At 37.9% G+C, this 22783-nt stretch overlaps 1 protein-coding gene across 2 annotated transcripts in view; it reads left to right on the forward strand.

Annotated features, from left to right (window-relative positions):
• The first annotated feature begins 64 nt into the window (after positions 1-64).
• ZRANB3 (zinc finger, RAN-binding domain containing 3) overlaps positions 65-22783 on the forward strand; it is a 53678-nt gene continuing 30959 nt past the window's right edge. Inside the window, exons 1-2 of one of the 2 annotated variants that reach the window (XM_014941139.1) lie at positions 65-83; positions 7064-7222. In XM_014941139.1, the coding sequence (XP_014796625.1) occupies positions 7071-7222 (152 nt within the window). In that variant the 5' untranslated portion in view covers positions 65-83; positions 7064-7070. Of the gene's footprint in view, positions 84-6488; positions 6909-6967; positions 7223-22783 lie in introns of those variants that run through there. The other variant, XM_014941138.1, reaches the window with a different exon arrangement.

Consider the following 22783-nt stretch of genomic DNA (forward strand, 5'->3'; position numbering starts at 1 on the left):
CCCCCCCCCTCCACTTCCCCCTGCGGCGGTGCGTCACTTCCGGGCGGCGGCGGTTCGAGTCCGGAGCCCGCGAAGACGGAGCCGTGAGTGGCGCGGCGGGGCCCGGCCCAGCGGCCATCGCCCGCCAGCGGCTCCTCGGGGCGGCGGGGGCAGGCTGGGGCGGGGGGGCCGTTTCCAAGCTGTTCGGTGCGGTGGCGCCGTGGTTTGAAGCGGGGAGGCTGTGAGGAGGAAAGGGGGGGCGGCTGTGAGGGGTCGGGAGGCCTGTCGGGTGGCGGGCCAGGCCGGGAAGGGCGGCCTGTCCCCATGGAGTGTGACGCCCTGAGGTAGGGCTGAGGGAATGGGGTGCCACCTGGGTAGGGTGGTGAAGGAATGGAGGTTCCAGGTGGTTCCCGTTCCTTCTCAGCCCATCTCTCTGACAGAAGGTCTCGCTGGTCCCGCTCGCCCTGGCCTCTGCTGGGTCGCCACGGCGTGTGCTGAGGTGGTTCTGCTGTCGCAGGGCTTTGCTGCTTACAGGGGTTGCGTAAGCACCCCCCAAAAAATTGCCCCCAGGTAGATATGAAGGTGCCTGTTTTCCTCACGCCCGGTACAGTGGCCCGTGGAAAAAACTGGTGTGCCACAGAGCTCTGTGATACCCTCTGTTCTGTCTGATTGCTGCTTCTTGTAGTAACATCTTTTAAAATGCTGTATTCTAATGACTTGGGTAGGTTTTCAATTCATTATTACTCCACCGGTGGAAAAAATGGTTGATGAATCACTCGGCTAAGATCCCATGATTTTCTTAGAGCCTTAAATTTCCTGTTAGGTTTTATTGGACATGCAGTCATGGAGCAGTTAGGGCCATCAAGAGGAGATTGATGAAGCAAATGCTTGCTGGAAATACTCATTTGCTTTAGTCATCTGCTACTGAAGTGTATTAAAGGGCTATACTTAGAGGCCTGTAAAAATAAAATAGTGAGTTTATATTATGATGTCAGTTTGTGTTGACAAAGAACCTAAAAGTTCTCATCAGTCTTGCACTCAGCCTTCCAAGAAAGAAGCATGTGACCTGAGGTAATATCCTCAACAAGTTGAGTCTCAATACATATCTCTGGAAGGATAAGTGTTTACAGTGAAATGCAGTATAGCAGCAGCAGTGACAGAAAGAATTCCAGTTTTTTAGATCTTATTTTATTTTACTTTATTTTATGTAATTTACTTTATTTATTTTACTTTAATTTACACTGCCCTTATCCCTTGGTGGTTACTTATTTATCCAGATCACTTATGAATTCATTGAACATAACAGAAGTTGGAGCAGAGTCCTTTGAAATATTTCTGACGTTATTCCTTATGTATGAACAGCCTACTTGCTTGTATTTAAAAAAAGTTTGTGTAGTTTTTTCACAATAGCTTGGTTTTCCTCAAAGTTCAGTACTTCAGCAGACTTGAAAGATAAGACTCACCTGTGCAAAAGACTTGTTGACTCCCACCAACTAGATGCGTTTATCCTGGTTTTCACATGTTCTGCACTTCATAATTTTTACTGCTTTTTATGCCCTATAAATGAATTATGCTGTATTTCTGTGAGTCTTCCCTGTTCCTGCTTTTAAAAGTTGGGATCATTTACTGGTAGCTAGTCCTGTGATACTAAGGCAATTTTAGGTGAAAAGTTACTGGGTTTAGTAATTCAGCTATTTCATCCTTGATTTCCTTTAAAGCACTTGAGAAAATACCATGCAGTTTTTCTTTTTAGTTTTTTTACTTGTAAAACCATAGCTAAATAATCTCTTTGAGTGAAGAGTTCAGTCTCCACACCAAACATTTTAGAAAGAAAAATGAAGCTTGTGAATCGGATGTGTATTACAGCACATTAGGAACACAGAAATAAATGAAAAATTGTAGTTAGAGAAAACATGCATTAATCTTTCTCTTCTTAGAGCTTCCAAATCTGCTAACGGGTAGAACAACAGCCACAAACTGGTCTTCTGCTACACTGACTAATTATTTTTTTTTAAAAAGGCTATTTTTATTTGTTAACATTACTACAGTGACGTACATAATTGATCTGTCTCAAAACAAAATATAAATCACCACTACTGCCAAAGTCATTATACACAAGTAAGGCATCGATTCTCAGTATAATTATTACTTTAGCAAATCAATAAAGGGCAGTTTGGTGGAATTAATTTCTTTCTTTGTCGTGTTTCATCGCTGTTCATTCTTATTGTCTACATAACCAAAATAAATCTTTCATAGCATCAATATACCTTTTGTAGTGCCTCCTGTAGCTTTGGATATCATAAAATAGTGCTGCAGGTACGACTGTAGATACTGAATATGGGGTTTTATCACTGCTGTTTATTCAGAGATTGTGACAGGGATCTTTGAATCTTCATGGTATGATTCTTTGTATGATCATTAAAAAGTGAATGTTTACAATAATTGAAATAGACTTTAAAGGTTTGGGGAAGAACTACGTAAGTCAATTTTTTTAAAGGAAAAGAAAGAGCAGTTTAGTATCTGAATTCTTAAAAATTCATTCTGAAGTGCATGTTCTCAGACAATCGTATCTCAAGCATCAACTATTTTACCTGAGGTATTTTGACTTGCCATGAACTCCATAGTAATGAGGCATGAGAGTGGTAGGTTATATACCCACAGCAAATGGCAAAATCCATCTTTGAAAGCTTGTAGTCCAAGTGAAAATAATGGTGTAGATAAGGTAAATGCGAAGGACTTGGAGCCTAAAGTTGATAATTAGGAGAATATTGGGGTAATGCAATCATGCACACTACTTTGCCTTTCCAAGGAGCAAAGCGCGAAAGGTTTAGTAATGCACAATCCATATTGCTGTCTTGTGCTCATGCTAGTAATCTTATACGTTTTTATAATAGTCATTGTCCACTGCATGTGGATTTCTTTAATTATTCACTTATTCTAGAATTACTCACCATTCTTTTCTTTAATTATTCACCTAGATAACAAAATAAACAAAAACTTGTGTGTATCTGGTAGTTAGTGCTTTCTGTGTTGCTGCTTTTTAAGACGGATCTGCAAAGTCAGTTTTAACCTTATTAGTGACTGATCCAGAAACATTTTTACAGCAATACTGCTATTTACTGATGAATCATATGTGCCTCCTCTAATTCAGTTTTATGCTTCTGAAGCTGCATGTATTTTATTCAGGGTTTCAGTGAAAGAATCTTGTCATAGTCTAGTTCAACACAAAGTTAGTTACGTTAACATTTCATTCTCATGCTGTCAATTACAACAAGCTATGTAGCAAGCTGATCAGAAGAATATCATCCCCTCTGCTTTTATAGAATAGAAAATCATCACAGAAAATGAGTCAGACATTTTCTTTAGGGGTGAATCACAGAATTGAGTGTAAAACAGTTTGTTGTGTCCACCAATCCTGCAGCAGGCTTGTTTAAGGGTGGCTCCACAGAAATGTTTGGTGTTTGGTTTTGCCAGCAGTCTTGAAGTACCTTTAATGAAAAAAATATACTCTGTGGAAAATATTGTGGTAGAACTATTGAAGTGATTATGATTGCTTTCCCAACAGATAGAGCTGAAACATTTCTGTTTGTTCAACTGAGAGACAAAGTGGGTGTTTACCAGAGCTTTATGGCGTCTTTCCTGTGAAATGTGTCTCTTGGGTGTACAGGGCAAGCCAAAGGCTTTCCTCCTTCTGTTAAACAAAGTTCACTGATGGACATGCATCAAAGAGCCTTGATACTGATCATAGTACTTTTATCTGCTTGATGTTGAATGTTCCAGAGGCCCAAGGTACAAGAATGTTGTTTTTTAAAGATATGAGAGAGATTCTGCTTTTAAAATGGGGATGTGCGTGTGTGACCAGTCACACATATTACACAGAATGTCGGGTTTGCAAAAGAAATCCAAATTTCCTTGGTCTATAACTGGCTATTTCATTGACATTCAAAAGGCATCACTCCTTATCTTTGGACAGTTATGTTCTGGAAGGTCTTTAGTCGGAAGTCTGGATCAGGAGGAGTTTTAGCAGCACTGCTCTTGGGGCTTGTCTCATGTTAAACCTGTGTCTTGAGCACATGGCCTGATAGGAATCTAGGGAGAAAAGATCCTCTCTTTCTGCTGATTACCAGGCTTAGTTGAGAACTGGGCTTTCTGTACCTTGATGGTGCTACTGGGAGCACAACAGCAGCCTCTCTCCAGTAGTGGAGCTCTTCCTGCTGGGTGAATCCCTTGCACTCATCCAGTGAGTGACATCAGACCCTCGAGTTACATGTTCTTGAGACCACGGTTGAAACCACGTTCTTACAGAAGTCCTTAAGTTTGTGTATACACACACACACACGCATCTATGATTCCAGTTAGGATTACTGTTTTCATACATGTGCAATAATATTTTTAGGGCTTTATATGTGGGACAAAGGAAAACTCTTCAAGCATATGCTTCTTAAATTAGATTCTCTAGCAGCTAAGTAATTTAATACAAAATACAAACAAAAATCCATAGCAATGGTAAATACAAACCTTATGCCTCAACTTTGACTGTTGTCTGCTATTTTACATTCAAATTCACTTTTTTAACCCTCATTGTCCAGAATGGTATGTCAAAACACTTGCGGTCACAGGCCACTTCATTGTAGAAGTGGTAAGAGATGCTCGAGAAGGTATTCACGTGAGTTCTCCAACGTTACCCTGTTGAATACCTTGACAATGACAATCTGGAAGTTGACAGTAGGCTCGTCTGCAGCATTTTCTTTCCATTTCTCTGAATGTCTGCGATGCGTATCTTGGTATGCCTATAATCCATCATATAACCAAAAAAATCCACTTACTGTGTTGGTATGTCACCAGTCTGACTGGTGATGCCAGTGGCAGGATAGTCCAAAATCCTAATCCTAGTTTTTCTAGGGTTCTACAGCAGTTTAGTGGATTCCTAGAACAATCAGGTTTTGGGTTTTGGTTGGGTTTTTTTTTTTGGTTGGTTTGGGGTTTTTTGGGTTTTTTGTTGGTTTTTTTTGTTGGTTTTTTTTTTTTTTTTGTGTAGGGTGTGGTCCTGCTTTTCATTTGGTTTGGTTTTGGGGGTTTTTGGTGCAGTTACAAGCACTGATGGAGCCAATGTTATTTATTTTCCTCCGGAAGTGTCACATTCCCAATGCCTTATTTCTGCAGTGCACTCTATCCCTCTGTTCTTTCCCTATTTCTTTGGCCGTCCCTGATTTCAAGCCAATATTTAACTGTCAAGCAAGGCAGGACGGGGCGGACCGGGAGCCCTGCGGGGAGGTGTGGGGGGGTCCCGCATCCCCGGCCCCCCCCGCCCCGTTGCAGCACCACGGCCAGGGCCGGGCCCCGCCGGCCGAGCACCATGGAGAGGGGCTCCCGGCAGCAGCCGCTGCCCGCCCGTCCGGACCACCTCCAGGGGGAACTCCCCCTCTCATCCCGGGGGGAGGGTTTCTCAGGTTTAACATAACGTAGGCCCGTGGAAGATGGGGTGCTAGAAGACGTTCGTGTAGTTGCGCTAGAACAAACGCCCAGGCTCTTTCAATATATATTTATATTGTGCGGTGGAGCGGTTAACGGCTAGATTCTCTTCACTGAGGAGAGTGTAACTTCAGCTGGGACAGTGTACATCAAGTTTTGTAGACAGAATTTCATAAATGGAATTCTTTAGGAATATAGAGGTGCTGTTCTTTCCCTCTGGCATATCATTTCATCTGAATGAATTTGTTTTACTTCCTCACCTGTACCCCGTGACATTTGAAGGAAACTCAGTTTGGCATGGTTGTTCTTTATTAAATATTAAAGTTATTACTTTAACCATTTTCATTGTCCCCAGGTTTATCTCCTCCCAGAGGAGAGCTACCAAGCTGGTGAGGGGTCTAGAGAACAAGTCATATGAGGAGAGGCTGAGGGAACTGGGCATGTTTAGTTTGGAGAAGAGGAGGCTGAGGGGAGACCTCATTGCCCTCTACAACTACCTGAAAGGAGGTTGTAGAGAGGTGGGTGTTGGCCTCTTCTCCCAAGGGAATAATGACAGGAGCAGAGGAAATGGTCTGAAGTTGCAGCAGGGGAGGTTTAGATTAGATATTAGGAAGAATTACTTTGCTGAAGGAGTGGTCAGACACAGGAACAGTCTGCCCAGGGAGGTGGTGGAGTCACCATCCCTGGAGGTATTTAAGAAACGTGTAGATGTGCACTTCAGGGCATGCTCTAGTGGCTGAGATTATAGGGGGTTTTTTTGTGTGTGTATGGTTGGACTCGATGATCTTAGAGTTCCTTTCCAATCATGACTATTCTGTGGTTCTGTGATCTTACTTTGTAACTAGCCAGTGTAAAAAAGCAGATTACTTAGTCCTGCAGATCCTTGAAGAGAATGATCATTTCTTCTTGTAAATGTAATGGTTAATCTTGCCAAATCATATCTGACTTCTTCTGAGTTGCTTCAGAAATATGTCAGTATCAAAAAAATCTCAGTGCTGCATGTTAAGAATTTTGCTGTCAGACCTGGTGGTACAATATCTACTGTTAACAATACAGGAAGCATATTTGGGCTGATATTCATTTTTCCTATAATCATTAAGGTAATTCTGCTCCTCACACAGGCCATGAATCCAAAATAATTAGGTAATGCTTTGATGTAACAGTTTGTTGCTCCCATCATGTTTAGTTAGGATACCAACTACTGAACTTTTTAACTGTTTGTTTAAAATCTACTGAATTTACAAAAGAACAAAAGCTAGTATTTCTTCTTTCCCCCAGACTGGGCATACTTTGGACTAAAAATTTTGGACGACTGTTAGTTCCATTATCAGAAGGATGACCTCTTCATACTGGAATAGTTAGAATATTTTATTGATACTGAACTGGTGGGCTCCCTCATCTACGTTATTTTAGGGAGAATTCTCAAGACTTGAAAAGAGTTGTGTAGATACTGAATATTTCAAGATGGAGTGATGCAATGTATCGCAGACCTGTCTTAAGTAAGACATCTTTTCTTTATTTAAAGATGGAGTGATTGTTATTGTTCCATTCTGTAATGTATAGCAGACCTGTCTTAAGTAAGACATCTTTTCTTTGGTTTTGTTTCCTTTAGGTTCAACATGGCTAGTACATTCAAAGAAACACCTACACTTGAAGCTTCTTGTTCAGAAAATGTTGATGCTAAGCTGACCTTTCTACCTGAAAGACTGAGAAAGAAACTGCTTCCTTTTCAGGAGAAAGGCATCATATTTGCACTTCAGAGAAGTGGCAGGTAAAATCCTTATTTTATCATATGCTAAAAATAATTATTTTAGGTAAATGTAAATTAATTTTTAGAAAGACTATGCAATACCAGCAGCTCTTAGGTCAGTTTTATTATAGATTTTTTTGGTAAACTGTAAGATAATGTGGTTTAAAAAGAGGGGTTGTTTTGGTTTTTTCCCCAGAGGATGAAGAAATGTTTAATAACGCATTATGCAAAAGAGGATTGTAGTATCAATGATCTCCTCACGTAAGAGGAGGCTGATATCTGTAGGACCATCCTTTTTGTCATGTTAATAGAGATTTCTTAAAATAAGTTAATTCAGATTTGTTTCTTTAGTTCTTAATGGCGTGGTAGAGCTGTTAAGAGAATGACTAACAGATCTCGATGCATCTGTGTGGTATTCTATTTTAAACTTGGTACAATTCTGGCATGTAATCAGAGTGTTCTGGAACTCACTGAGCTGCAACAGCAGAGCAGAACAAGCCTTGCAGAGTGCTCAGTTAGCAAGTGCAGCAACGGATAGAGCAGGCATTCAACAATTAAATACCTGATAAATCAGAAAAATCATTTATGCAGCAGAGGCTGGAAATATTTTCCCGAATAAGAGCCTGGTACTGAGCTACAGGGGCAAAGAAGAGGGAAGGGAAATGCTATTTCCACATTCGTAAATTTTAGAAAATTTAGGCCCGTTCGACCTAAAGCCATGAAACTGCTGGATGTTGTTCTTTTGGAAAGTAATGACATTTTAGAGGTCTGGCACAACTGAAATTATTTTAGCTTAGGTTTTAAAGAAGGACAAAGTTAGTTTCTGATCACTTCATCATCTTGCTCAAAACAAGAGGCTTAGGGTCTAAGGGGTTTGCTTGCTATTGTTTGTGATTTTTTGCAGGAGAAAAGAAATGTGTATCTCTTTGTCTAAAGGTGAAAAATTGGAAAGGTGGTGTTCTTCCAATTATGTGGAACTCTTGATCAATTAAAATTTCCTCTGAAGATTTTCACTCTAATTCTCTTCGTTTGGCCAAAAATCTTTGGCATTGATAACATTGCTGTCTTCAGGAAATGAAGCAAGCCAGAATAGGTAGCAGAGTAGAAAGGTGAGCCCAGCCACTAACGTGCAAGCCTGAGATATAAAAAGCTTTATGCTGCATTGGCATTAACTTCTCAGTGACACATGGTCATATTAGGGACTTTCCTGCTGCACAGTGTTGACAGTGAGATGGAGTGCATACAGTTTTAATGAATCGCAGAGACTTTGATAAAATAGACAGCAAAGTCTACACTGGAGTTGAATTTAATAAATCTAAAGCCCTTGGTTACCACGTTGCGGTTGATACAATTCTAATAAGGGGAAGTGGGGTTTATATAGTGTGCAATTGAGTTCTCTTTGTATCCTCAAATAGTGAGGTAACAGAAGACATTAAATATATATAGTTTCTTGACTGTTAATTAATGCAGGTTAGTAGATGTATTTGAAAGTAGCATAATCTTTTGCAGCATATTATAAAATATAGATGTTCCTGAGGAAGCAGCTTAACTGTAGGACTACTTCATTATCAAAACTGTTGAGTAATATGGCATTTATGGTTTTTCTGTGGCAGGCATATGAAAGTATTTTCATCATGATTGCAAGAAATCTCATTCCTTGGTGTAGCAATTCTATATGTTAGCTGGGTCAAATTGAGAAATTGTGTGCATTCTCTCAGCCAGCCTCTGTACAAAGCAAAATTTATTAAGTCAAACTTTCCTGAGGAGTATTTTTTTAAATCTATCCCTTGCTCAGACAGATCTAATTTTCTTTCTGTCCCAAAACAGAGAACAAGAGCCTCTGCTGCTTGTAGCTGAATTTTCTTATTAGTTTGTCTGCCCTTGGCTCACCCAAGTCTTTCCCTTTTGTGTACTCCGTAATGATTTAAGCCTTCTTTCAGTATTCTCAGTGGTATATTTTAGCAGGGTCTGGTACTTTTCCATAAAAATATATTTTCTAGTTTGAAAACTATAAACATAGGACTTGAACTCAGCAGTATGTGCATCTCAGCTCTTCTGTTTTCCCTGCCTCAGGCAATGCGCTCCCTTTGCAGTCGTCATTTAGTCCATGCTTTGCTGTAGTGGCAGGAAACTGTTGTAGAGAAAGTGCTTTTTTGTTGGCTGAAGAGATTCAATTAATATTATCTTAGGTTTCACCCAGCGTGAAAAGGGACTTATTATTAGAACAAACTTATTTCTTGCATGGAAAGGGCTGGGAGTAACCTATTAATTCCCTTGTCTTTTCTCTAAGCATGAAATAAATATGCTGTTTTGATTTGTGCTTTTGATTCATTAGTAAGTGAATCAAAGGCTTTTTCAGTGGGTGCTCCAAAGACATCATCTAGACTAACAGAGTCTGCCTAACACTTTGCTAGGAAGTAGTCATTCTAGAGCCAACAAGACAGTGTATAGTTCAACGTATGGTAAGACACCTTTTAGCTTACAGACATACCTTAATGGTAAATAACTGCATGGTTCTTATTCCTTACTAGGGATTATTCTTCAGCAGTGCACTTGGGGATAGGTACCTAGGGATGGAAACAATGTTTGATCTTTATTTACAACCTCAAACATTAATATGCAGAAAAGATGGGCGCACAAAAATTCTGTGCTTGAAAAATATCTTATTTTTTATGCTTTTCTTTCAGGAAAAGTGCAAGTTACTTTTAAAATCAGCATAAATATGTATTTATTTGTTTACATGTGCTTTAAACTGTCTTTTAAATACAGAGCAACAAACTTGTCCCTTCCAGGAATGTAAAATCTTAGCAATGGGCTTAGGGAATATTTAGGGTTAGGGTCAATTGTGTGTAGGCTGTTGGGAGGTGGAGGTGAGCAATTCTCCCTGTTGCTCTTTGTATGCTGGTTATTAGGCAGAGTTGGGCAGATGCGGACAAATCCCCATTTCCTAAGAGCACAGGGTAACCCAGCCACAGGTGAAGATGCATAAACTGAAAACCTTAAAGATGTCATCTTGCTTTATGGGTTTAGTTGCTCTGAGCAGCAGAGTGTAATTTTCAGGCTTATTTTATTCTTCCATATAAAAATCTCGGAAATATGCAGGAGGAGGCTGACTTGAGAATGAAGGCCTAAACAGTACTGAGAAGGTCAGGTGTAAATGAAGAAGAGGCAGCAGTGTCAAAGCACAGTACTCTAGAAAAAGCAGTACAAGTTTGGGCAAAATATCCAAGATGCAGAGATATATGGGAAAATGGCTTAATTATATTGATAACAATTGTATTCAATGTCTTTTAAGCCCACATCTCTCTTTGGATATTAATGATTTTTACTGTTACTGTTTGCTAACATAATACTTGGAAACTCACAATCCCTTCCTGCCGTGTATTCTTGTTTTAGATCATGTCTTTATAGAAGTGTGCGACGTCTGTCTTGTATTACAATTTACTCACCTGAATATAGTGTACAAGTCAGAATATACTGTACATGCTAGTGTTTGAAAGTTAGCTCTCTTGCTATTGGGTAACATGCACAAACCATACCACTAAATGCTTTGTCAAGTTTTATAATAGGAACTGTTACTGTGTGATTTGCAAACATCATTATTTAGCATTGCTTGCCTTGTTGACAGTATCTGAAAAGAATGCCTTCAGACACACAGATAATAATTTTCTTTCTAGAAATGTTAGCAGGACGATTTGTTTAAGCCATCTTGCTTGGGGATATGAAAGAGGATTTGGAAATATTTACCACTCATGAAATTAGCTTTTCCATTATAATTGTACGTTCAAACCATTTTACTGGGGTAATCTAGTTTCCTGCTGTGTCTTCTTCTCACTTCTCGTATAACGTTCAAGTGCATTAACATTGTAACCTCCGTTTTCTGGCAAAAAAAAAAGGAAGAATTTTTGATATAAATTTATCTAAATATTGAAATGCTTATTGGTACCTTCACCAGGATCTGTATTTATAGGCAACTTTTGCTTTTTAATGCAACTTTGCAAGTTTTAGAGGTAATACATTAACTTATGTGTTCTGGAGCATGTGATTTTGAGTTTCCCATACGTGTTGGCTTAATGTTATTTATTGAGTATAAACACAGTAAATGACAATGGATGGCAATAACATGATATGCAGAGTTCATATCTGGCATTAGTAGCTATCAGTTTTAACGAAAAGGTATTTGTTTTGTTAGTCATTTTCTAGAGTAAGAAAAAGTTGTATAGTGTTTAATATTGTTTTGGATAGTAGGCTACAGAGAATCATTATGATAGCAAGCTCATTAGAGAATCGAGTACAAGTGTCCCCTATTATAATAACGAGTCAGTTGGCTGCACTTCAAAATAGTACATTTTTTTCCACTGACTGAGTCTCTGATCTTTAGCAAGCTACACAGGAGAAATGCATCGTTAATTCTTTGTTAATTAAAACGTATTTTTAGTTCAAAACTTTATCAGTCTGCATAGAAATTAATTCCTGCCTTTTCCTCAAAGTAAATCAGAAAAACAGAGGCTCAGATCAAAAATTTTCCTCAAAGCTTATGAACACAGCTACAGGTTCTAAGTCCAGTTCCTCACTGGAAAGGTAGAGCATATACAGTCTGCTGAGATTTTAGTAGGAAGCAAATATAAATCTTTAGAATTCCTAGGGACAGTATAGCCCTTTGTAGGGCCAGGAATTTCTGATAGAAGTCACATTTAAATTATTGGACAAACTTCTACACAAATTCCTTTAACTTTCTAGGATGGCAGTAGGAAGGAGTGATGAGCACATGCAGAAATTGAGTCTAGATTTCTGTGCACCACAGTGAACTAACATTTTTTTGTCCCCATTGAAATTCAAAGTTATCAAGTTCTCAGAAATCCTTATTCTGAACCTGCTTTGTTGTATCTCATTCAGACTGCCTGAAGACAAAAAAAGCACCCTGTAGTCTGCATGTCCCGTGTGTTGGGCAGGGGTGCAGGAGTGGAAATGTGTCTTTTAATAGAATTTTTTAGACCTTGAGGAAAGGTTAAGCTTTCTTTGTCTAGACTCTGAACTAGATAGCCTGAATCAGTGAATTCTTCTGTATTAGCCATTGAATAGTATGAAAGGTAACATTTCCATTTGAGTGTCTAAGGGAATTATATTTCTAGCTGTTGGAGGCTGATATAAGAAGAGAAAATATGTTCAGTCTATGTTTGCTTCTATGCACATTTTAGTTTGTGCTAGAACAGTAGGTCCTTTTCTCTTACTTTTGTTTAACTCTTTTCACTCTTTTTTTGGTCATTTCTACTGACTTTGGTTCTGTTTTTTATGTTGTCTATTAATCTTTCTTTTTCCTACTGTATAATGCCACTGTTGCTTTCTGTCTTGTATCGCCTTTTTAAGTTACCAGGCCTTTTTCTTTTCTTTGCTTTTATCTTTACTGGTTTGGATTCATGATTACTGATTGATTTGCTTTTTCACTGTATTTCTTTTCTTCAGTTTCTTATCTTTGATAGTAGCTATGAATAAGAAAATTTCAGAGAAGACAGTACATTTTTCTTCCATTTTCATTTTGAAGCACTAAGCCTAAATGCGTGTTTACATGTCTGTTACTGTCTATGTGTCATTTTTCTGTCCTTTGTTTGAAAGGTCATAGGTTGCTGCAAGTCTATGTTGTGATGAAATGCAAGACCAACTGCTTTTCACGGTTGTCTGAAATCATCAATTTTTTTCAGAATCAGCTACATGTTCTAAAGCAATACTTAACAAAAGTATTTTACAGGCTACTGTTGGGTTGTCCCCCAATATTATTTCTCTTTTGGGAGATGTGGCATTGCTATTTTCAGTTGAATTTTGCTTTACTGTATTCATGTCTGTTGTAAGTCCTCACAACACTACAATCTATTAGTCTAAGCTACATAATGTTTGAGTTTAACTTAAGCAAGTAGCACACAACTTCATTTTTGCAGTGAAAACATTAACCATTGATTTCTAAAGGAAGAGAAATGCAACAGAAATAGGTGACAGGGAGAGTTCATATTTTATGGGGCTATGGCTATTTGATAATTATCAGTATCTTGGTTTTGACATCAGTATTTATGGAGAACACAGAATATTTATAAGATTTTTTTCTTCAAGTTTTATTCATATTGGCCCATTTTATTATTTACTGAGTTGCTGAAAATCTTAGTGATCATTCTACTTTCTTGTAAGTACATAAGGACAACTATTGTTCTTATATACTGCAGATAAGGATGGTGTAAATATCAAACAGGATATCCTTTAATGACTCCAAATGTCGCAGTATCACTGTTGTTGTGAAACTGGAGTTAAAATGAGTTCTTGTTATTAAACTTGTGACTAGTTTGACCTTAAGTTGGAGAGTTCAGAATTTAACATAAAGAAGATAAATTCAAAAACAGACAAGATGACGTTAATCATAGCCTCTTTTGGGAGATCTATTTATTCTCTCTGGTTTTGTCACACTGACTTTGATAGATGCCAAATTAATTAAATTTGCATGTTAGAAAATGAAATTCTGCTCACATTTGGTTTTGGGGTGTTTTGGGGGGTTTTTAGTCATGTCTAGGAATATTTCTACAAATGTTTCATTTTTATTTTAACTTGTACTTGGTGACTTGAAGCATCAAGTGCCATCAGAAAGTGTCTTCATTATTTGTAGATCTTCAGATCAGAGAGAACTGTGAATAAAAATAATTGTAACTTTTTAATGTGATTTCTGTCTCTAGTCTCAGTGGGTTGTGGTTAGATAGCCTGAAAGAGATGTTTGAAACAAGGCATATGTCTCTTGCTAGAGTAAGAAAGAGTTCTTCTTTTATTCCAACATATTCAGTAACTCATTTTAGATATATGAAATGGTTATAATTTTATGATAAAACTGAGTCCTTAAACCCTGTATCATAATTGATGACCAGTTGCTTCCAGTCTTAGAAAGCAAAGCTGAAAAGTAATCTTTGGGGAAGAAGAATGGACTGGCTATTTAGTGAACATGTGGAGGATCAAACAGTTAATACATTTCAGCAATTAAATTTGGAGTAGCTCCATGAGTACTGTTTTTTTAAAGAAAGGTTTCTTTTTTTAAAGATGTTGGTTTGTAATGTTTCAGATTACATTTCACATCTGAGAAGTGCCAAAGGAGAGAGAGAGATATGATTAGATGAAGATGCTAGCTCACAGAATGAGGTTCAGATGCAGGAAGTATGAATGAGAAATTGAGCCAAATTCTGCAGAGCTTTCGTGGCCAGGGAGGCTTGTTTGGAAGTGATGCTGGAGGAACTGGGAAGCAATTCAAATGGAACAAAAAATGCATTGTCAGTAAGTGAATGTAGAATGTCATTCAGGAGAGGAACTGTGTGGAGTTAAAAGAAAAAAAAAAAAAAGAACTGAAAAAAGCAATAGTCGTAATCTGAGAAATTACCTGTTCTTATATGTGGACTTTTAGCAGCAGGAATAGAGGAGAAAATATAAATTTTAAGAAATGGAAGGCACAATCTGTTAGAATGGAAGAGAACTAAGTGAGATAAAGTCTAAAAGGTTGTTGGCAGCGATGGAGAGGGGAGAAATGAGTTTGGTGTTAGCTGTGTGCAATGAAAGTTTGCAGCAGGAGAATCCACAATGAAGAAACTATAAGCATAAGGGAGAGGGCAGTATGAAAGTGATCGGTTTTGAGTGTCTGAGATAAGCTGTTCTAATGCAAGTGAGGAAGAAGTAAGGTCTTAAAGAAGTATGAGTCAAATTCTGACAGACTTAATGGAAGTTGGAAGGAGAGGAAGAACATGGGCAGAAGAGAAAACTGCCCCAAAGGCAGCTCTGTAAGAAGTTAAGATCCACGTGCTTTATGGTGTCTATGTACCATGTTGAAGGGGGGAGAAGTTAGAGTAGAGGAGATAAAGCAACGTAGAGAAGACCAGTAGAATTGCTTACTTCAGAGATATACGTCAGAAAAGAAGTGAGATATTCTGTCAATGGGGAGAAGTTAGAGGAGATAAAGCAATGTAGAGAAGACCAGTAGAATTGCTTAGTTCAGAGATATACGTCAGAAAAGAAGTGAGATATTCTGTCAACAGTTGAATGGACAGTTGGTTTTGAAGTATTTGGAAGGTACAAAAGTATTTTGAAGTATTGGTACGGAGAAGGAGCTACATGTAGGAGAAAACTAACCACTGGTTTTGAGAGTTTGGGCTACTGGAGGGAAAAGACACGAAATCTGGGAGCTATTGAAAATGGAGAGACTAATGATGAGACACTTTTCTAGGTAACTCTTTTCCCTGATGCCTGATTCAGCTGCCTTTAAAAGAGGAAGATGTGAAGAAAGTAGTTATTCTGCAGCTCCTGCAGTGTAGATCACTGCAGGGGGAGGGTCCCTTGGGAGAGAGGAGTTTATTGGAAAAGTAATGAGAAATAACTGAATTTCATTGAAAGTCATTAGACTACATACTAAGGAAGAGCTACTATTGATCACAGGTATTTCAGTCATGCCAATTAATAGCAAGGTTAAGGTTTGTAGCCTAGATTGTCAGCAGTTGAAATTAGTTGATGTTATTCCAACTATTCCAATTAACTGAAGTCAGTTTTTCTTGCATTGAGTCAGCTGGTGAACCAATTTGTCTCTGAAGCCAGTGACTGATTAGGTAAAGAGTTTTCACTGTCACTATTAGGTGTCTTCTTGACTAGAATTTTTATTGGTTAACTGTTCAATTAATACATTCTAAAAACCTATTGACCTATTAGGTGTCTTCTTGACTAGAATTTATCGGTTAACAGTTCAATTAATACATTCTAAAAACCTATTGAAGTGCCTGAGCTTAACCTTCGATTTAACCACTTTGATATGTGCTGTTCCACACATCTTTGTCAATGCTAAAAGACTAGAATATGTTGGTAAACGTAGCTTTCAAATCTTAGTAAAATATTTCAGAATTTTTTTTCAGTTACATGTTGAGGAGTGTTGGAGAAAAGCATAAGACAGCACAACCATTCTCCTCTACACTCCTTTAGAGAATCATTAACTCTGCAGATGTGGCAATTTAGTGCATCTTACCTTAGATTGAGGGTTGTTTTATATTATTTAGGGTTTTTTTTTAAAAAAATACCTGGTGTAGTTCAAGAGCAAGGGTATCATCTAGTTTAAATCTTCCGGGGCTCTATTTTCGGTGAAACAACCTTGATTATTTTTGCAAGGAAGTCAACTCTCTTTGTTCTAGTTTTAGGACTGTGTGCTGTGATTACTGACACACAAATGTAATGGTTGCTTGCGCAGTTTTATATAAAAATGTACTAAGTTCAGATTCCTTAAATAACCCTTGGTTAAGATGTTAGTGCTAAAGTGTTGGCTTGTGAGTAGGAGGTAAATTATATGTTGTAGCGTTATATAAAACTGACTCACATGAGTAGGTGAGAATCCCAAGAATATCAGGACACCCACACTAGTGAAAGAAAGATGCTAGCTTCCTCTGTACAACATGTTCCAAAGACTGCATTAACAAAACCAGCTTTAATTTCTTTGAGTAGTAACAAAATTTTTCAGTGTTTTAAGAAATGAAGGGCTACTGCTTTGATGGTTTGTCTTGGAAAATGCATTTAAAAGTGAATGAGTTTGTTCTGGAAAAGCTACCTGCGGTTCTGTTTTTTTTCTCTGGATACACAGTTGTTGAAAATTAATCAAAAAGTTAAATTATCCCCACAAGCAAGCAATAGTTATATTGGATTGCTTTAGCAATCCTTTAGCTTTTAATCCTCCATGTCAGGAAGCAAAACAATCTAGTTTAGAGAAGATATTATTGCAAAATATGTCTATAGTTACAGGGAACCTCTAGCACTGACTGTATGACTTAGTAGGGCTCTTGGTTATATAGACCTTAGATATATGTCCATGTGGTGTTAATTGGTATTCTTGTAAGAGCAAAGTCCGAAATTAGATTCTTTGTCTTTGCAAAGTTACCTTGCTGAAGTAGCCATAATTAGCCAAGCAAATATTATAGTTAAGGTTTCTTGTATTAATATTGCTAACATTTCAAAAACGGTGACCTGAATGTAACCCAAATGCACAGAAATAGAAATTATTTTCATTTAAGCAATTTTCCTTCCCTGAAGCTCATTTTATGAAACTGTTTTAGTATTAACTTCTTTCTGATGCTATTTTTGTGTGGCTGTATGACATACCACATGAGCTCAGCCTCAGTTTCCTTCTGCTTCTCCAATCAACTCATCTGCGTAAAACTGTAAAGATTTGCTTCTCCTCCTGCTTTGCGGAGCTGGTTCCAGTCTTTTTGACATCAATACAACCAGGAGCTCTATCTGTGCTCTTTGAGGTTTGAATAATTATGCTTTCTAGCCTTCCAGAGGCAGAACTTTAGTGACCAGAACTTTGACAGGGCTGGGTTTTGGGTTTCTTCCTTAGTTCCTTCACCTATTTTTTGCTAAATTCTGGTTTCTCTCCCAGGTGTGCTGTAGTAAGAAACTGTAAGTGCATCTTTGCTTGGTGCCTGATACAAGGCTGTTCTGATAATATGTGCTAATTCATGACGGCCTGGTTCTGGGGTTGACTCATCCAGCTTTGTGTGGTCCCTTAAATTATGTGTTTCTTTACATTTAGAGGAAACCTTTGAACATTGTGATGGGGTTTGTGTGTAACCTCAGGTGCTTGCATTTGTTCTCTTTTGTGTGGGGATCAACAATAAGGTTTTGGACTTAATGTGCACTGGAGGTGAACCAACACGGTAGATTCCTTGCTCTCTTCTCTGTGTGCATCTTCACTTATCAGGATATGTTCTCACACAAAGCATCCTGGTTTGCTCTTTGTGTTTGCATTTTAATGGAAAATGTCGGGTTTTTTTAAAGCTAATAGATCTCAAAACGAAAGGTTGTTAAATCTTGGTGGAGACCAGGCTATGTGCCTCCCTTCTATTTATGAAAGATACCGCTGTGTCCAAAACCCACTGCTAACCCTACAGCTGCAATAGAGTTAGGAATGGTAGGAAGATTGTAGCAGCATGTACAATGCATCCCAATGAGATTCTGGTGCTTTCCGTTAGGAATAAGGAGCAAATTTCCTTGATAAATGGAGAGGAAATCAAATGCTAGCCACAGGATTCACTGCGAAGAAGGGAAACATTTAAAAATTAAATAGGAAAGAATCAGAAAGAATTTGCCATTGACTGTGGTGCTTTTTGCACAGTTGGACTTTGCTGCTGAGACTAAGTGTAACTGAGACATCTAAAACGATTTTTTTCCCCTGCTTTTCTGAAACTTTTGACCATGTGGGCTGAGCTTTTAACAGGATATGAAACTGCGTATCATAGCTCTGATTTATATTCTTGGATAGAGCTATTATTAAGTTGTCATATGAACAGATGGGATATGAATGATGAAGCTCAGATTGGGTAACTACCAGTTGAGAGGAAATGACTAATTGAACTTCAGAGAACAAGAAGTCTGTCTTCTTGCAGTCAAAATACGTGAAACAAAAATACATGTTTATCCCTTCAATGTAGCTGAAGATCTGTTTCTTCTGATTTGACAGCATGAAACCTTTACGTTCATGTTGGCAGCTTGTCTGACTGCCATAATAAAGAACATACTGAAGTCCATTTTAAATAAAGGTTGTGTATTTTTAAGGTTATGTAAAGCGTTGCTTTTTAACAGCTTAGTGCAACTATTGGGTATCTTATGAGTTCTGTGTGATCTGGACTATAATGATGGGGAAGTTCTTTAAATTTCAAATCTGATCGTTTTGATTATAAACTGAGAACACTCAATGATTTTCCCTTTCAGTAATAAAAGCTTTTTTTCATTGCCCTAGATTCTAATGAAAAAATGTTGGACTTCTTGTATTTTGTAACTACATTTTTGTAACTACATTAAGCAGGCATCTTTAAGGTTCTTGTTCTAAAACTGTGAAAACTACAGAGCATGAATGCTCTAAAATGCATTAAGTCATAAATTAATTTGAATATCCTCCATTTCCACTTATGTTAGTTTTATTAACTTTTTCCTGTATCATAAACTCATCTTATGTGTCATGTCAAAGTTTTATCAAGTGTAAGTGTCAATACTGTTAATTAATTGGCACAAATCAGCAATTTTAAAACTGTAGCACTTCAAGAATTTGAGTATGAACAGCGTGGCTCAAAGCAGTGATTCATGTTGCTAACGGTATCATAACAGATTCAGATTAACAGATTAACACATTCAGATGCTCTAACTGGAGCTTTAAAAACAATTTTGTGCACCTGGTTCATATCAATCTGTGATGTGTCTAGTCAAATGTTTACATGACTAAAAATGTATGGGTTGCAACTATAGGAAGAAAATCTGAAGTATTTATGACAAAGCTTTTTCAGCATTGGGTGGGATAAGAAAATGAATACTTCACTGTGGAATCTCTATTTGTATTGGTACTGCAGAAACAAGGAAGATAAAACCATGTTAATCACTTTACTGTGATCATCTCTTAAGAGTGTTTATGTTATGAATAAAATTATGGCAGTTACTTTGTGCTTCCATTCATTTACCAGCAACAAAATGATGAGTTTCTATATTTAAAAGCCAGCAACTTTGTTGCTGCTACGTAAGAACATTCACTTCAGACATATTAAATGGCAGTTAATAGGCCTGAAAACAAAAGATACCCTATAGCAGCGAAGATTCTATGAGCACAGTCTGAAAATACTGCAAAAAGAAAACAGAACAACTTCCTATTCTTCAGCAGATACTCAAGTCATCAAAGTCTTAAGTGGCTACAGTTCACTCTAATGAAAAAAATCTGTTCCTGTGGTTGGCATATTGTGAAGACTTTTTGTTGTAATTGCTGTTCAGCTTCTGATTGTCAGAGCAATTTGTAATTCACTCTGAATTTCTTCCTTTTTACTTGTTAACATAAAAAAGCAGAATGAGGCTCTAAATAGTTCACATATGCCGAAGAACAGTGCAATAGGGTCTTATGTATTCTCACTTTGATTTCAGTGTGTCTGAACTGGCATAATTAACGTGTCATTATTTATGTAATTCTACTAAAATACAAGTTGATATGCTGAGAAATACTGTATTTTTCAGCAGAAGTTGGCAAGGAACATTTGTATGCCTGTCCTCTTTACCATATTTCCGTACTGCCAGATGCAACTTGGATGCAATGTACTCTCGGTTATTGCTATATTTTGTACATTTGCTCTCATAACCTTATATGAAATATGCTGTATTATTGAAAAAGGTCTTTGGTTTCTTCTTGAGATGTCTCTGTTCTGTAGCTAATTGCTATAGTCTTACTCATTTTCTGGATTTGCGTAAGGAGCTTGAAAAACGCTGCAACACCAGGTTGTTGTGCATTTCAATTGATTTCAGGCTTTGAACTGCTTTTAAAAAACATGATTAATGTACTGAAAGCAGTTGGCCTCTGAAAGAATCTGCCAGAAGAAAGGCTTGTTTTGTAAACTTCAATTCACACAATTAACAATGAGTATTAAATGGAAAAAAAATAATAATCAGTCTTTGAGCAAAAACATTATTTTAAAATTGGAATTGTGTATTAGTTGTCTGCAAATAAATGTCTTTGCCCAGCTGCAAATCACAGACATTAAGGCCCCACAAGCATGAGCTGCCACTAAAAATAATTCTCTTCCTGCCTTTTTTCCTTTGTAAATCTGTGCAGACTTGGGGTGTTTGTTTTGTTATGTTTTCTTCCTCTGTTTTCATTGCTCCATCCCTAATAACTTGGGGTGGGGAGTGTGGTTACAAAACTATTGCAAGTACATAGTTTGTTACTTACAAAAAATTCACTTGTATAAGATATGTTTTGAACTCTTTTTTATGTTAGTTGAAAGAAACTGATGAAATTGGTAGATGTCGAAATTTACGCTGGCAGATTGGGTGAGCAAACAGCAGTATACTATGTTTCTCAGAATATCAAATATTTATCTTGCACATCATGTCTGAAAAGTGCCAGTGTACATTTTCTGCCGAGATGTCTATTTTGACCACAGAAATGTGTGGTTTGGCCCCATGGCAAGTTATGTGTTATTAGACATAATGACAGCTCTAAGTTGATGGTGCTGCTACAGCCATTAATCGTTAGTGTAAAGTGGTTGGGTTTTGTGCAGAAAAGATGGTTCTGTTGTGGTTTTGTGTAGCTACACTAACACTAAAAAGTACTTCTGCATTACTTTAAAAGATTTTTGGTCTCAAAATGAAGAACATTTCTGTCATAGTGTGTTAAATTTCATTATAGACATAGAGACCTGCAAGATCTTTTTAATTTTTTCACGGAAGAAACATTGCATGTGGGTTACACGGTGCACTGGGTGCGTATCTAGTTCTGTGGCATAGAAGCAGGAGAAATTTCGGTTTCCTTACGAGGCGCCGTGGCTGGGAACAGACTGTGAAGGAGAATTCACCCAGAGCAATTCATCGAGACGAGTTTGTGTCCGTGAGTGAAACCTGCAAGATCTTTTTAATTTTTTCACGGAAGAAACATTGCATGTGGGTTACACGGTGCACTGGGTGCGTATCTAGTTCTGTGGCATAGAAGCAGGAGAAATTTTGGTTTCCTTACAAGGCGCAGTGGCTGGGAACAGACTGTGAAGAAGAATTCACCCAGAGCAACTCATCGAGACGAGTTTGTGTCCGTGAGTGAAAGCTACAGGGGATGAGAAGTGAAAAGCACAAGGCAGAAGGATACTTGAGTCAGGGGGAAAACAAGCAGAGTGGCCTGTCAAGATTATTTCCTTCCAGAGTTTGAAATATTTCATCATTTCTGAGACTCAGCACTTCTTTTCTGTCAGTAAACGTTTATAAATCCTCAAGGCAAATGATGGAGCTGTCAGTCTCTTGCTGTCACTTAGTTCAACCAACAGCGCTCGCCGCTGTATTTCTCTATCAATGATTTGACTAATCCCATGCCCTTTGTGTGGCACTACGATACTGACTGGTGGGAGTTATTCTTCAGTTTGCTTTTTCTGACAATTTAGAAAATTATACAGCGCTTGAAAAACTTCTGAGATTACTTAGTCACTGGAGAATGGATCTAATTGCCAGTTATTTAACTGCAGCCCAAGCAGGTATTGCTATCGAACTCTGATAATTCTTATGAAATTGCAGAAACTTTATGCCTGTTTCGGATCTTGCCTTGGAATTCCCAGCATTGATTCTGGTCAGAAGATGCTTAGTAAATCTGTATCTTCCTGCAGTCCAGGGTTGCTGTAAGAGAAAAGGGAATTTTAAGTCATCATCTTGCTGTAAGACTTAAAGGTTGTGCCTATGCCTTTTTCTTATCTTTGCAGTTTTTGCTTAGATTCATGCCCTCCTCTAAATTTATTGGCATGTATGAATTGAATATATGTATTTTAGATGCTTATTACTAGACGTAGAACAATCTTCTGTAATTCTGTAGATAATGCTCTTGAATTGGACAGGGCTTGTTGGTTTGTAGGATTTTTGTTTGTTTTGTGGAGTTTTTCCAGCTTGGAGAAGTTTGCAAAGTAGTGGAGATAAAAGTAGGTGAAATAGCTGAGGGTACATATTTGGAAAGATGCAGCATCATCCAGTTAATGGCTTAACTAAGTGGCCAACAAATAATTTCCTTTGTCCTTCATCCAGTCTCAAAAA

This window comes from Calidris pugnax, unplaced genomic scaffold (genome assembly GCF_001431845.1).
Source record: "Calidris pugnax isolate Ruff unplaced genomic scaffold, ASM143184v1 scaffold60, whole genome shotgun sequence".
Lineage (NCBI taxonomy): Eukaryota > Metazoa > Chordata > Aves > Charadriiformes > Scolopacidae > Calidris > Calidris pugnax.